The sequence below is a fragment of the Cyprinodon tularosa genome, unplaced genomic scaffold (assembly GCF_016077235.1).
Source record: "Cyprinodon tularosa strain WSP-4 unplaced genomic scaffold, ASM1607723v1 ctg163, whole genome shotgun sequence".
NCBI lineage: Eukaryota > Metazoa > Chordata > Actinopteri > Cyprinodontiformes > Cyprinodontidae > Cyprinodon > Cyprinodon tularosa.
Genome location: NW_024038467.1, coordinates 507,477 through 522,918, shown reverse-complemented (window position 1 = coordinate 522,918; position 15,442 = coordinate 507,477). Strand labels below are relative to the sequence as shown.

Here is a 15,442-nt window from a genome sequence, read left to right as displayed (position 1 = left end):
TGGGGCTCACTGACAGAAGCGAGGCTGCCGTACACTGGCGCCACCGGGCCCTCTAACCACCATCAGTAGACAATGCAGGTGAAGTGTCTTGCCCAAGGACACAACGACAATGAAAGTCGGGGCTTGAACCGTCAACCCTTCGATTTCAGGGCAAACTCCTACATCCAACGCCACTGTCGCCCCTAAATAAACACCTTTGACATTACCTCTCTGCTTTAAACACCGTACACTCCTGTGCTGCAACAACTAACAAACACGTCATGGCAAACTATAGAAACAAAAACACAAATGGTAACGACTTTGGTTATAAATATTGGTCCAGTTTTTCTTATGACACAATGCCAATCTGTTAAGAAAATGTATAAAGCCAGCTCATTTGAATGCAGGTTTGTGATCTTTGTTTTTTTTTTAAAGAAAATTAATAAAATTTAGTACAATGGATTCTGTCTTTCCTATGAACTATGCATACTGGTAGGGATGGACAGTTATAGAATTGTTTATCACAAAAAACATTTACTATGATAACAATCTAGACTTATGGTGACAACTGTAATCTTTAATGTTTGAAAACCCTAAAAACAAAAACTTTTACTTGTTTTTCCACGTTTTTGGAGAATACCATCAATACATATTAAGATACTTGGAATAAAGGTACCGGTATGTTTAAATGCCTCCCTGGTTTTCTAAATAGCAAACTACATAATGGGTTCTTTTTAAGAGCATTACTTATGTTTTTGGACTTTTAAAAGAGAATCAAGCATCCTTACCTGTTTTGATGTCTCCCTCTTTCTTTCTTGTTTCCACTAGAGGTCATGAAATCATTTAATACTTTATCTTCAGGGCTAATTCTGCTTATAAAGGGCTCTACATTTGGTGACCTATTCTTCTTTTTAACAGGAGATGTGCACAGTTGAGGAGCCTAATGAGGAATTTACCTCTAGGCACAGTTTAGAGTGGAAATTTCTCTTCTTGGACCACAGGTACGAGGGAACTTTTTCCTGTTTTTAATTTATGCTCACTATCAGACTTTAGTATTTTCTTTTGTACATGAGGCACATTTTCACCCTAAACTACAACCTTTGGCATCTATTTTTTAATACATGCAAATAGATAAACGGATGGATAGATCCCTCACTCCCTCCCTCTGGGAAGGGAGCAGCAATAAAAAAAGTACAGATCAAATAAATAAGATTGTGATAAAAAAAATTACAATGAATACAAAAAGATACAAGAAAGAATAAAATGAGATAAAAAAATATATGTAAGAATACAGAACAATAACATTCAATATATTGTCAATAAATGTGCTGTGTGCTTGGGGAGTGTGGTGTATTGAGGTGTGTTGATACAATATAGCACAATATATTCAGTGATTAATAGTGCACCTCAACAGACTAATAGTCCACAAACTGATAACTTAATGAACTACTGCTGCCATTATTGGTCCACATCACCCTCTGTCCTCCTGCTACTCCTCCTCTCCCCCAAAGAGGAGTTGTACAGTCAGATGGCTAGTTGGACAAAGGACTTTTATGTCTGATGGTCCTGCTCTGAGGAAGAAGCAGCCGTCACTGAACAGGCTCTTATGGTCACTGACGACGGTGTGTAGAAGGTGATTTGCATTGCTCAGGATGCTCAGCAGTTTGTCCATAGTCCTTCTCTCTGCCACCGACACAACCAAGTCCAGTTTCATGGCGACCACTGAGCCTGTACATGTTGTTTTTCCGATTAACCCAATTTAGTCTGTTACAGAACAGCAGGGTCAGCTTGACCTGCAATCAGTCATGAATATTTTCCTAAAGTGATTCATGCTGTGGTGCTGATGCACAAAAACCTCACCAAAACTGAGCAGCCAAAGGCTCACGATTCAAAATGTGAGCCTTTTTGTGTTTGACTCCCTCTTCACCCCTTTTTTGTGTTTTTTCCATCAGGCAGCCTTATATCTGAGTTTTTTTTATTTCTTATACGTATAATATGCAGACCAGCAGCCATTCCAGATAACCAAAAATTGGTGTAGTACAGTTATGTTAACAAGAAAGGGCATTTTTTTTTCTCTTCTAAGCCTCTAGCTGTTAAGATGTTGTCTTTATAAGCTGACAATATTATATAAATTTAAACTCCAAAGTAAAATTACATGCAGCAGATCTCCAAATGTCGTTAAAGCTCCCAATAATGCTACATTTAAGAATGTGCAAGAAAATTTCTTTTAAGATTAGGCAGACAGTCTTTTGGCTTTCAACGCCCCTGTCCTCCCGACGCCCCGTCCTCCCGAAGGCTGCGCCCCCAACAACCCGCAGCCATGACAACCAGTCAGAGTTAGTAAAGATGGCGAAGAAGGCTGTGGCTAGACCATTAGGCTGCTACAGACCTCTTTAGACAGCTTATTTCCCCTTATGACATCATAGGAAAGGTAAGAGGAATACTTTTCAAACAAAGCAAAATATTGGACCTTTGATAACTGGACATTTTCAAAAGGTTTTAAAAAGATGAAATGGTAAAAAAAAAAAAAAAGTCAAACTAGTTTTTTGTATTTTTAGATATACACTATATTGCCAAAAGTATTTGCTCACCCATCCAAATTATTGGAATCAGGTGTTCCAATCACTTCCATGGCCACAGGTGTATAAATTCAAGCACCTAGGCATGCAGACTGTTTTTACAAACATTTGTGAAAGAATGGGTCGCTCTCAGGAGCTCAGTGAATTCCAGCGTTGAACTGTGATAGGATGCCACCTGTGCAACAAATCCAGTCGTGAAATTTCCTCGCTCCTAAATATTCCACAGTCAACTGTCAGCTGTATTATAAGAAAATGGAAGTGTTTGGGAACGACAGCAACTCAGCCACGAAGTGGTAGGCCACGTAAACTGACGGAGCGGGGTCAGCGGATGCTGACGCGCATAGTGCGAAGAGGTCGCCAACTTTCTGCAGAGTCAATCACTACAGACCTCCAAACTTCATGTGGCCTTCAGATTAGCTCAAGAACAGTGCGCAGAGGGCTTCATGGAATGGGTTTCCATGGTCGAGCAGCTGCATCCAAGCCATACATCACCAAGTGCAATGCAAAGCGTCGGATGCGGTGGTGTAAAGCACGCCGCCACTGGACTCTAGAGCAGTGGAGACGCGTTCTCTGGAGTGACGAATCGCGCTTCTCCATCTGGCAATCTGATGGACGGGTCTGGGTTTGGCGGTTGCCAGGAGAACGGTACTTGTCTGACTGCATTGTGCCAAGTGTAAAGTTTGGTGGAGGGGGGATTATGGTGTGGGGTTGTTTTTCAGGAGCTGGGCTTGGCCCCTTAGTTCCAGTGAAAGGAACTCTGAATGCTTCAGCATACCAAGACATTTTGGACAATTCCATGCTCCCAACTTTGTGGGAACAGTTTGGAGCTGGCCCCTTCCTCTTCCAACATGACTGTGCACCAGTGCACAAAGCAAGGTCCATAAAGACATGGATGACAGAGTCTGGTGTGGATGAACTTGACTGGCCTGCACAGAGTCCTGACCTCAACCCGATAGAACACCTTTGGGATGAATTAGAGCGGAGACTGAGAGCCAGGCCTTCTCGTCCAACATCAGTGTGCGACCTCACAAATGCGCTTCTGGAAGAATGGTCAAAAATTCCCATAAACACACTCCTAAACCTTGTGGACAGCCTTCCCAGAAGAGTTGAAGCTGTTCTAGCTGCAAAGGGTGGACCGACGTCATATTGAACCCTATGGATTAGGAACGGGATGTCACTTAAGCTCATATGTGAGTCAAGGCAGGTGAGCAAATACTTTTGGCAATATAGTGTATTTAAATAACAGAATACAGTCAGTTGAACAGTTAAGTTGAAGATTTGAACACATCTCATGCTCTGAGGGATTTAGGGCTAAAAGTTTACATTTGACCCTTGCTGTCTGTTCATAGTTTCAACACTCATAAAGAAAAAGAAAAACAAAGAAATGTGGACGGATTATCTGGAAATGATTTAGTCATCCTATTAATAGGATATTTAAGCTGTATATACCTATGACAAAGAAACAAAAGGTATTCAGTTTTACATAACTGGAAGATTCTATGTATATTCACAAATAGACATCACAGTCTTTCATTAACTTATTAGATAAGAGTTTAAATCAGACTACAGTTTTAAATGTGTTCTTCTGCGTATTCACTTACTGTTTCACATAGATTTCCTTAATCTACACCAAATAGAATAGCAAATTGGTTTAAAGCATAAATGTTTTAAAACGGAACTAGAACTTTGACATGCTTACTTATAGGACCCTCCTAAATCGCTGCTTTCAGAATATATTTTTAGAAATAATCTTTTTTTTGTTGTTTCAAAAATATGTTTATAGGTTTCTATGCTGCTTTGAATTAAATGAATACATTAAAGATTGTTAGGCAAACATGTAATGTTTGCCAACAGCAAGTAAAAGAGAAAGAGATGAACCTACATAGACAACGGTCATCTATGATGCAGCTCTGAAATAGCCTAGAAACAGATAAACAGAAAACAAGCTAAAGTTATTACTGGTAAATGGTGTTGAAATAATTGGGCATACTTAGTATTTATAATGTGTGTTTTGGTGAATATGTAGATTATTTTACTACATGGTGAAACAAATTCCTTTTTTAATTATGCCCTGTTATGTGTAACTCTAGGGTGTACTTTATTTTCCCTAAACCTTTGTTGGTAAAACTCCCTGAACAATGGCCTCTGACTGACAATAGGGAGTTGTTGGACCAGTGAGTTGGGTTTAGATGTGTGTAAAGGTTTACTCCTCTCAGTAACGATTCGACTGCCCTGGTTTGTCCAGAGCACCTCCCATCATAGGGTACCTCCCATTTGAAGTTCTGGGTACTTCAGGATATGACTACTACCATGTTGATGACCTGGAGACTCTGGCCAAATGTCATGAACACTGTGAGTGCTGCTCTTCCTGCAAGTATATTGATGGCTTATTGTTGTCTTCTTCTCAAGTGCTAAAATGGTGCCATGTTTTTGTTTCTGTGTAGTGATGCAATATGGGAAAGGAAAGTCCTGCTATTACAGGTTCCTCACTAAAGGACAGCAGTGGATTTGGCTGCAGACACATTACTACATCACTTACCATCAGTGGAACTCCAGACCAGAGTTTATTGTCTGCACACACACTGTTGTCAGGTATGTGTCAGTACATATGTATTAACAGTTTGTACAATGTACTGCAGAAATAGGACAACTCAATTTACAAGAGACTAATAAATATATTGAAGATATTGTATATATATTATTTGTATAGCACCCATTTACAACAAATATTGTTTTAAGGCATTTGGCAAAAGCATCAGATCCAGTTTAAATGCTGAAATGTAGCCAGTTCACACCAGAATAATTTTTTTATTAGTATATGTAGCTGATCACCTGAACCAACCAGCTTCTTGTTTAACACACGACAGTGGCAGTATTATTCTGTGGAGAGGCTTTTCTTCAGCAACTCTTAGTCAGAATTGGTTGAACAATGGATGGAGCAGAATACAAGGAGTCTCAAAAAGAAAATCAATCTTAGAGACTGTAAGACCTGAAGCTGGAGGAGCTTTAGCTTCCAGCAGGTTATTGCCGCTCAGCAAATAGCTTTTCAGATTTGCATTTTAAAATGATGTTATGGTCAACTAAACACATTTGAGGTTGTGGTTGTAACCTAAAGAAATGTGAATACATACCTACAGCTCTATCCAATGTCTCTCCTCTACAGCTATGCTGAAGTACGAGCAGAACGGCGCAGGGAGCTTGGAATTGAAGATTCTCCCCCTGAGGTCAAAGCTGAGAAGGTGAGACGTTTGCTTAATGTTTGTTACATTCTGTCACTGATAAAGACGACTAAAGATGGTTGACGATACTTTGGAACGGCAGTCCCAGGATTCAGGTTCCGAGTATCGCCTCAACGCCTTCAGCCTGAATGAACCCCTGGAGCAGTTTGACCACAGCCGAACACCATCAGCCTCGTCACGCAGCTCACGAAAATCCTCCCACACTGCCGTTTCCGACTCCGCCTGTAAGCACCTTTAACAGCGCTGCTTTCATAGTCGAAGATCTCCAAAAAGATGTCTGAATGTTTGTCTCACCGTATTTCTGCTTCAGCTTCACATCAGAAGATTCAGGGAGATACAAGTAACCTGGGTCAACAGCCTGTCTCTGTGGAAATGACATCACAACGAGGATCATCGGGCAGCAGTCAGGTCAGCACAAAGGAGCCAACATTCCCTCTTTTAACCTCTCGTGGTCTGACCTGAGTGACAAGATTTTGTATTTTTTACTGATTTGTGCCTGTTGTGTTTCCTTAGTTATCGATGACCTCACAGAACACATGTCAGAATGTGGCGCCCCCCATAGTTTCACAACAGCAGCCTCAACAACAACTTCAGAACAACCAAGTAAGAAACTTCACCAGCATAGAGCATTAGCTCCCTGCTGTTAGAGGGATTCATGTTTTCAGGGAACAGCTTAGGAACTTCTTTAGGGCTGCCGCTGACGATTATTTTGCAAATCCATGAATCTGTTGGTTAAACAATTAATAATGGATAATAATATCGTATCTTCACGACTATAAGGCGCATATAAACGTCTTTTTCTTCCTTCAAAATGTGCGGCGCTCCCTATAGTGCGGTGCGCCCTATGTGTGTTGTTACTGCGGACGTTGTTGAGACCACCATGAGAACGTTAAAGGGGGAAGTGTGGGCGTGGATTGTGTATAAAAGAACAGGTATGTTCTTTATGCAGAACATTGTTGCCTTAACAACCCTGAAAATGGCAAAGAGACTTTGCCTAAAGAGACTTTTCCAGCTGGAGTCGTTATTAAGGCAAATGAAAAGAGCTGGATGGATGAGGAGATGATGAAAGAGTGGCTGAGGGAGTATGTAAGGAGACCAGGTGTTTTTTTCCACGCATCACCATCGCTGTTAATCTGTGACTCCATGCGTGCCCATCTCACAGCCGATGTGAAAAACATGGTGAAACAAATAAACGCTGTGCTCGCTGTTATCCCGGGGGTCTGACAAAGGAACTTCAACCGCTCGACATCGGTGTGAACCGGCCGTTCAAAGTAAGGCTGCGAGCGGCGTGGGAGCGATGGATGAACAACGGAGACCACAGTTTCACGAAAAGTGGAAGGCAGCGCTGGGCAAGTTACGCCACCGTTTGCGGATGGATTGTAGATGCTTGGACTAACGTGTCTGCTGGCACTGTTGTTCAAGCTTTCGCAAAAGCCGGCATAATTTCTGAAGAGCTGCACGGCACGGAAAGTGACTCTGACAGCGAAGAAGGGGAAACTGGCATGTCTGATTTAGCGCAGCTGTTTAATTCAGAAACAGAGGATGATGACTTTGATGGGTTTGATTAATACTTTGTAATAAATACATGAATAAAGCACAATCATGCTCAGTTTTGCTCCCGCTCTATTTTTAAATACGCGGTAGAGGTATTTAAACGTAGTAGAGGACATGTACCTGTATATAAAACCCGCACCCTATAGTCCGGTGCGCCTTATGGTCGTGAAAATACGGTAATCGGACAGCAAAAGGTTCCTTAAAGAAGATTTTTTACTAAAATGAACCAGGTGACACTAAAACTTTTCGACTTGAGGAGTTCTGGATAAAGCATATTGAGAGACGGAAATGTTTTTTTTTTTTTTTTATAATAAATTTAAAATGTTTTTATATATTTTTTACAATAATAATAATTACTGCTCTAAGTGTGTTGCTCTGTCAGCTAATGGCATGTTTTTTGTCTCTATACTCCAGTTAACGATTAATCGATTACTAAATTAGTGGACAATTATTTCAATAACCGATTAATCTGATTGTTTCAGCCCTAAATTTCTTACATCATAATTTAAATTCTGCTTAGATGGAGAGAAAGTCTTTGAAATATATGGTGTAGTGTTTTTAAATAAGCATTAATATCCCTAAAAGGTTTCAGCCACAAACTGTATTGTGTTTTGTAGACATTTTGGCTAATATAACAAAAACAATTAGTGGATGGTTTTAAACTAGATGAAAACTGAACCACAATTGTGGGTTTTTAAATGCTTGTTGAAATACAATCCACTTCTACCAGTCATGTTCAGGTCGTCATTTAACTTCAGGTCAAATTATGACTTGGGGATTTATCCTTTTTATGGATTAATTGAATTTCCTTTTTTTTTAATAAATAATTTACTTTTAGAAAATCTTGATTATTTTCACCAATTCTATGGCTTCCATAGCATCAGTTCATCACTTTCATCATCTTATCTGCTTCCAACTAAACTAGCTCATTGTTTAATACTACCAGCTGAAAACATTTAGTTATATTTTCCTTATTTGTCGTGAGGCATGTATAACAGTCATGTTTCAAAACTTGAATTTCATTGCCTTTTAAATTAATGGGGAACGCTGTTTTTTTTACATTGGGCCCTTGATGACGGATGGATGATGTCATACACACTCTGCTTTGTTTTAAAAAGAAAACGCAAATATAAAATATATATCTGTGGATGTCTGTTGGACAGTGATTCGCCTACATGTTATGAATGCTGGCGTACCATAAATTATAAATTATGAACAGTTTAGTTTGTGCCTTCAATTTGTTTGCCCATAGAAAGACGTTACTTGGATATAAACTAACAGAATATCTTCAGAACAGCTCCAAATGACACAAAACTCATATGGGTGAGTAGAACATGATGTGATAATGTAAAATCAAGGGCCAAATGTCAAAAAAACGGCGTTCCCCTTTAAGGTCACCTCCCTGAGTAGAAGATTGAAGGAAAAGCTAGTTTTTTAAAGAAATGTATGTTATTTGATGCTTTTTTATCATGAAATTTAAGAGAAACAAACCAATAAATTTTAATTTGGTAGGAAAAAAATCAGAGACTGGAGTTTTTAAGCTGTATTGCCCAGCCATAATTTGAATCCAGATATTTTTTAAGGGCCTCACAGAGAATAATAAAGAACAAACAACATTATGAAGACCAAGGAATAGCAGCAGGTCTCTAACTGGGAAACATTGGCTGCAGACATGGCCATAAAAAACATAATCTTAGCTTACCTTAAAGAGCACAGTTTAATCAAAACAAAATATAGTAATTGATATTTCATTTCACTAATTTTCAAGCAATATGCAAATCTGGTCTTTAAAAAAAAGTGGTGATAAGAATTAACTTGTTTACAGAAAGAAGAAGTGGTGTTTTCAGTTTGTGGCATGATGTGTAAAGGAAAGACCCAACATTTTACTGCATTTTTCTGTGCAGACAGCAGACCTTGCACCCACGTCTCTCTGCTATGTTTACCTGTGTTCATGTGTTCGACAGTCAGCGCAGTACTCTAACCAGCTAGAAGCCATGCAGAATCTGAAGAAGCAGCTGGAGAAGAAGACCAGGATTATTGAGGATAACATTCAGCGGCAACTGGATGAGTTGCATCAGATCCAAGTGGAGCTCCAGAGGGTGCAGGGGCAGAGTCTGCAGGTGCTGCTTGATTGTTCCTCATTGAATGTTTGAATGATCGTTTTACTTAAACTTCATATCTAATTTTGAGATGTCGACCCTCAGATGCCTCAACAGAAAGTAGACGAAGGACTTAACCCCAGCTCTGCTCAGGCCCTGCATAGCAGCTCTGGCCAGCAGGTGGGGCAGCTGAGCATTCAAAACCAGGTGGTCCCAGCGGTGCCTCTGCAGAACAGCATTCAGCAGCAGGCAGTCCAAGCTCAGTCCCAGCAACAAACACTTCTAAGGGACCAGAGCACAGTGCAATCACAGGTCAGGGAAACAAAATAAATGGATGTATTAAACACTGGCTCCCATTGATTTTAAAGATTTTTCTAACTTAAAGTACTGATTCAGGCTCCTTGGTCTTTCAGTCTCAACACTCGACACTGACTCTGCAGCCTCAACAGAATCTTCTCCCAGGGTCCATCTACAATACTATGATGATCCCTCAGCAAAACCCGGCTAACATGGTTCAGATTTCCACAAGCCTGGCACAAAACACAGTATCCAGCACTCCTGCTGTTGCAACATTTGCACAGGACCACGCTGCTCAGATAAGGTGTCGAACCCACTCCTTATATTGTAGTTTTCTTCTTTCAGGCTCAGTCCTTCTGATTATTGCTTCTGCTGCAGTTGCAAGAGAAAATATTGACCCTTTTTTTTTATCAAGCTAACTAGCTGATCTGCCCTCCCCTTCACAGGTTTCCTACAGCTCCTCATTTACTCACCAAACTGGTCACAGGACAGATTCCATGTGGGGTCATGGTTCCCACAAGCATGATTATGGGTCAGGTGGTGACGGCCTTTGCTCCTCAGCCGGGCCAGACTCAGACCTTCAGCATTTCTCAGCAGGAGCAGCATCAGCATGTACAGGCACAGTCCCAGGGCTCAGCCCTACAAGCAGGACCTGCTCCACTAGCCCAGCAACAGACACAGTTCCTGCAGGTATTACTGGCAGCTAACCATTAAACATTTCAGTTCATATTACCTAATTTTCTGCACATCTTTTTCTGTTTCTCAATGTTGACAGGAAGCTTTTTCATACTAATCGAAATGTTTCACTCCAGGCTCCTCGGCTCCTTCATGGAAACCAGCCCACCCCCCTTATTCTCCAAGCAGCATTTCCTTTCCAGCAGCACAGTAACTTCACTGCTGCAGCCCAGCATCCGCAGCAGAAACAGCAGCAGCAGCTGGCTGCTCACCGATCAGACCGATCTGAGCGCCCATCTACTCAGCCGCAGTAGCTGACAAAGTAAGACCGGCCAAACTCAGACATGCAAAGCTGTAACCGTTGATCCCGCCTCCGAGGCAGAAAAGAGCCTGATTGGCAGTCCTCCTTCTCTCAAGGGTCTTTTCTATTAAACAAGACTGCTAATGGGAAGAGTTGAGCAGAGAACCAGGACTCCGCCTTTAGATTTGGACCACAGCGGAGTCAGGATGTTATCTTTAACTTTGTCAAGCTGAACTGTCGGAGGATCAGGCCGTTTAGTTTTTGTTTTCTGTATAAAAATAATCATGGGTCAGAAAATATTTTTATGAATGTGGTGTAGATTACAGTTTAACTGTACAGAATATCATGTGTAATATATTATGTATATATACAGAAAAAGAAATGGCTAATATTTTATATGATGCATGAAATGCATTGTTGTTCTTTGCAGCTTTGATTATGTTTTTTCCCCCAAGGATTTTAAGACAAAAAGATCTTAATGCTCAGTGGCTGATTTTTTTTAACTTGCTCTCTCTTGCAGGGATGTGTTTGTGTGTCTGCATAGCAGACAGGGCTGATGTTATTGTCCCACTTTTTGTTACCCTTTATTTAAATACTATTAATTACAACTGTCTAAATGATTGGACACATTTCTGGTCTTTTTTAAAAGGTGTGCTAAACGTCCAAGCAGTGAAAACCCTCAGATATTGTTCATGAAATGGAAACTACCTACTACCAAGATGAAGCTAAATGGAAGAATTGTCATCTCAGTCATTCATATCTTAATTTATTTGTCTCCTTTTCTGAATATCTTTCAATCTCCCATTTCTGTCTGTATAATTCTTCAAGATGCTCTACTTCACATTTATATAAAAAAAGAGAGAAATATTTAAATGGAAATCTGCTCTGTTGTTGTTTTTTGCTAATGGAAATATTTTCTCTTTACTCATTTTTTTTTTTTTTTTACATAATCAGTTATTGCCAAACAACAATTTAGGTCTCAAAGAACCTGCATCTTTACATAAACACAACCCAGGTGAGAGCTGAGGTGGAAAATGGAGCTAAACATGGAGCAGGCTGAGAAAGAGGCACAGCTGCAGGCTTCAAATAGATGTTTTTCATTCAGGATAAATGAACACAAGCTCCTTGGCTCATCATTAGATAAACAATGCTCAAAAGAATGAAAAAAATAATTAGTAAATAAATGAAAATGTTTGCCTGATAGTTTCCCTTAGCAACTCTGCATATTGTCCAGCAAATCCAGCATCATCTGATAAACCTTGTTCTTTATTTCAGATTTGGTCCATTAAATTCAACAATAACTAGTGAAGCATGACTTTAAACATCTAACAATATACTCAGAATTTTAAGAGCTTGTGTTAAAACCAATACTTTATTTTTAGCTGCTAAGCTGCTAAACCTTCCACTATCATCCAATTGAAAACCTGCACATGGACACAATTAGCTCCAAAAGGAGCTAAATATTTTAACCTGGTGCATTATTTTACAGAAAGCCTAAACCCAAAGATACCAGTTGGTCATCAGCGTCTTTTTCCCAGGCGGATGTGGTTTCATTTGCAGTGGATTCAGTGCTTTAAAAGCCTTCACATCACTTTGAATCATCAGGCATGAGTAGACAGCCATTTACTGACTTCCCTCCTGGGTACACAGAGTCATTCTGGCTCTGTTGGCTTGATGTCACACCGTCCGATCCTGTTCACTAGCAGATGGTTTGTAAATCGCTCTGTGGCCTCTTCTGCCATAGGGAGAGATGCAAACAGCTTAGCCAAGGGTCCCAGATTTAGTTTCCTGCTATGACGGTTTAAACACTTTTGGGGTTTTACATGAGGAGCAAGTTGAGTTCATGGATTATTTTTCCCATTCTTGTATTTATGAATTCAGTGATTTATCAATCCCTGATGTTGGTTTGGAACACCTCATTTATCCTTTCTGGTTAAGATCAGGACGTTCACACCAAACGGCTCATCTTTTTTGATAGAACAGAAAGAGGCAGACCCCAAAGTGTTCTTACAAACTTTGGGGGGTGAGATTATCAGAGCACCGAGACACTGGATTAAAGGGAACTAACCTTAACCCCTGAAAAACAGTCCTACCAAAAGCACCACATCTGGCGGTTTCATGAAGCACAATTTCTTTAACTCATCTTGAGGGCACATGCAGCTTAGAGATCTGTAGAGATAGACCTTTCTAAACGTTCAGTTTCCTCCATTCAATGAGTATCTTATCCCTACTGACAACAATATGGGATTTAATGTCTACATCTATGCTGTTGTTGTTCACAGTTGCTTTTTTTTAAATACAAAACCACCAACAGCAGACTGGAATATTTAGTAGAAAAGGAACTCCATGATTGGACCAAAGGATATCCTATCATAGTTCAATGCTTTTCTTTATGGGTTTTAAGGGGAAAAGCCCCTGTTGTGGTTCTTGGTCTTTCTCATCATGACAAGCATCCTTAAAAGAATAATCCACACTTTTAGAAATTAAGGCAAAGAGAACCGTGTATTTTGCCCAGTTACAGACTGCTTTACGTGAGCTTTTCATGTAAAATCCAGGTAATATAGAATGAAAATAGAAGTTTAAGGGGTGAGGATGATTGTAAAGCTGGAAGGTTTAAAGCTCAGATTCTACTCAACTAGTTTTCCTCAAAAACTGAAAGTAGATATTTGAGCAAAAATGTAACCACTAAAAAAACCTATTTTTAACCCCCATTTTATAACTGCTTACCAATTTACTCTTTTTTAGTTACTCTATTTTTTTAGTATAACATTTCTATTCAGACCTTGTAGATTTTCTCTCCAACCCATTACTGCCACCTGCTGTTCACCTTGAGGCATTACATATTTCATACCAGCAGTTTTTTTTTTTTAGAATCTTTTCAAACTTCTGCTTTGTTTCCAAACTTAAAAATTAAACAAAATAACTTCAATGAGGACAATATTATGGCAGGTTACGCACGTGTCTCTTCATTTACTATCAAATAAGTAAAATAAAACATTTACATAGGTTCAAAAGTAAATCTGTTTACATTGATCTTAATTTGTATGCAGAAAACACTAAATACAGGATCTTATTTATAAGAGAGGTCAAACATTCAACAAACTAATGAAAACTAAGGTAAAATAGAAAAGCAGAGGAAACCCACTGAGTGATTATCTGAATAATAGAAATGTCTTTCAAAAAAGGGGGGAAAAAAAGCAGCTCTCTGGCAGAAAGAAACAAACTAAAGGTAATTCGACAGTTCATACCTGAAAATATGACTGCGATCTACTATAGCCAAATTAGTCAAAAATATTTTTTAATATAAATGTCACAAATTTTTCGGTTTTGGCATTAAATATTTTTTATAAGGCTTAATTTGGTTTAAATGAAGTTATAGATGAATAATAAATCTGGCAGCAAATAAAATAACCATATCTATGTAAGGATTTTCTCTGCATAATGCAATTTAATATGCATTTAAAATGGTCAAAATTGAAGTTGAACACTTTTCTACATAAAAAATAAGTTGGTGCAAACATGTCATCTCAATTAATTTTTCTCTGCATAATGCATACTATTTCTCTGCTTTACGTGAGCTTTTCATGTAAAATCCAGGTAATATAGAATGAAAATAGAAGTTTAAAGGGTGAGGATGCTTGTAAGCTGGAAGGTTTACAGGTCAGATTCTACTCAACTAATTTTCCTGAAAATTTGAAAGTAGATATTTGAGTAAAAATGTAACCACTAAAAAAACTTTATAACCCCCATTTTATAACTGCTTACCAATTTACTCTTTCTTTAGTACAGCATGTAGACAGTAAAGGTCACTTTTATCCAAAGACATGCTAAAGAATCTAATTTGCTGTCTCAGCTCTGATGAATAATAATCACTTACTTTAAAAGACAGCAATTAGTTATTAGGTTGTGTTATTGCAGCAGCACTGCAATAACACAACAGCGATTCTTAATAATTCTTCAAAAATGATAAGAGTAATAGAGATTTAAGATCATGAAGCATCCCACCTGGCCAAAAGGAAATCCAAGTCTGATCTCAGGGTTTGGCTGCACCAATCAGAGCAACATATAAACCAATTATTGACTTTTTATTAAAATAGCATGCTGACATAGGAACATGGACATCTTCAAAATAAACAAAGCCTGTTTCTTTCTAGATGTAGGATTGGTTTCAGTGGAAAACAAAATTTATTTCAAATTCATCCTAAAGTGAAAATAAATCAAAAAGAAGGCAATGTATTCATTACAGTTACAGACATCAGTACTGCTTTGATCCACATATTCTATCCAGAACAACAAGGAACCTGATGTTAGGCCTTTATAGCTTTCCCAGAAATGAGACAAGACATCTTCTAATCGTCCTAAATTTAGACATTTAATCAAACAACAGAATTATTTTACAGGTAGGTAGAGCCTGTCAAATATTGACAGTGCAACTTAAACCTGTTCAGTTAAACAATAAAAGGAAACCACACCCTGCTTAATAAACCTCTCCCACTCCATCTAGAGCACATGACTAAATGAAATGAAGCTATATAAATATTCTAAGTAAAACGAACAGAACTGTGTTGTGTTGAAGAAACACTGATTCTTTGCCTGATGTTTTTATTTCTCTTCTGCAACGTGATATTAATGAAAGGGAAATTCAACTAGAGGTGGTGATAACTGGCCGTCCTTCAGCTCATTTTGACAATTTTCTGCAGCAGGAATTATTCAGAAAAT

General features: G+C 38.9%; 1 protein-coding gene across 1 annotated transcript in view; it reads left to right on the top strand.

Annotated features, from left to right (window-relative positions):
- Nucleotides 1-11,602, top strand: part of clocka (clock circadian regulator a) — a 39,326-nt gene extending 27,724 nt beyond the window's left edge. Inside the window, exons 11-22 of the mRNA XM_038280742.1 lie at nt 898-980; nt 4,804-4,910; nt 5,003-5,150; nt 5,722-5,797; nt 5,880-6,021; nt 6,108-6,205; nt 6,311-6,400; nt 9,316-9,471; nt 9,556-9,762; nt 9,864-10,051; nt 10,194-10,437; nt 10,560-11,602. Of these exons, the coding sequence (XP_038136670.1) occupies nt 898-980; nt 4,804-4,910; nt 5,003-5,150; nt 5,722-5,797; nt 5,880-6,021; nt 6,108-6,205; nt 6,311-6,400; nt 9,316-9,471; nt 9,556-9,762; nt 9,864-10,051; nt 10,194-10,437; nt 10,560-10,736 (1,716 nt within the window). The 3' untranslated portion in view covers nt 10,737-11,602. The remainder of the gene's footprint in view (nt 1-897; nt 981-4,803; nt 4,911-5,002; nt 5,151-5,721; nt 5,798-5,879; nt 6,022-6,107; nt 6,206-6,310; nt 6,401-9,315; nt 9,472-9,555; nt 9,763-9,863; nt 10,052-10,193; nt 10,438-10,559) is intronic.
- The last annotated feature ends 3,840 nt before the right edge of the window (nt 11,603-15,442 follow it).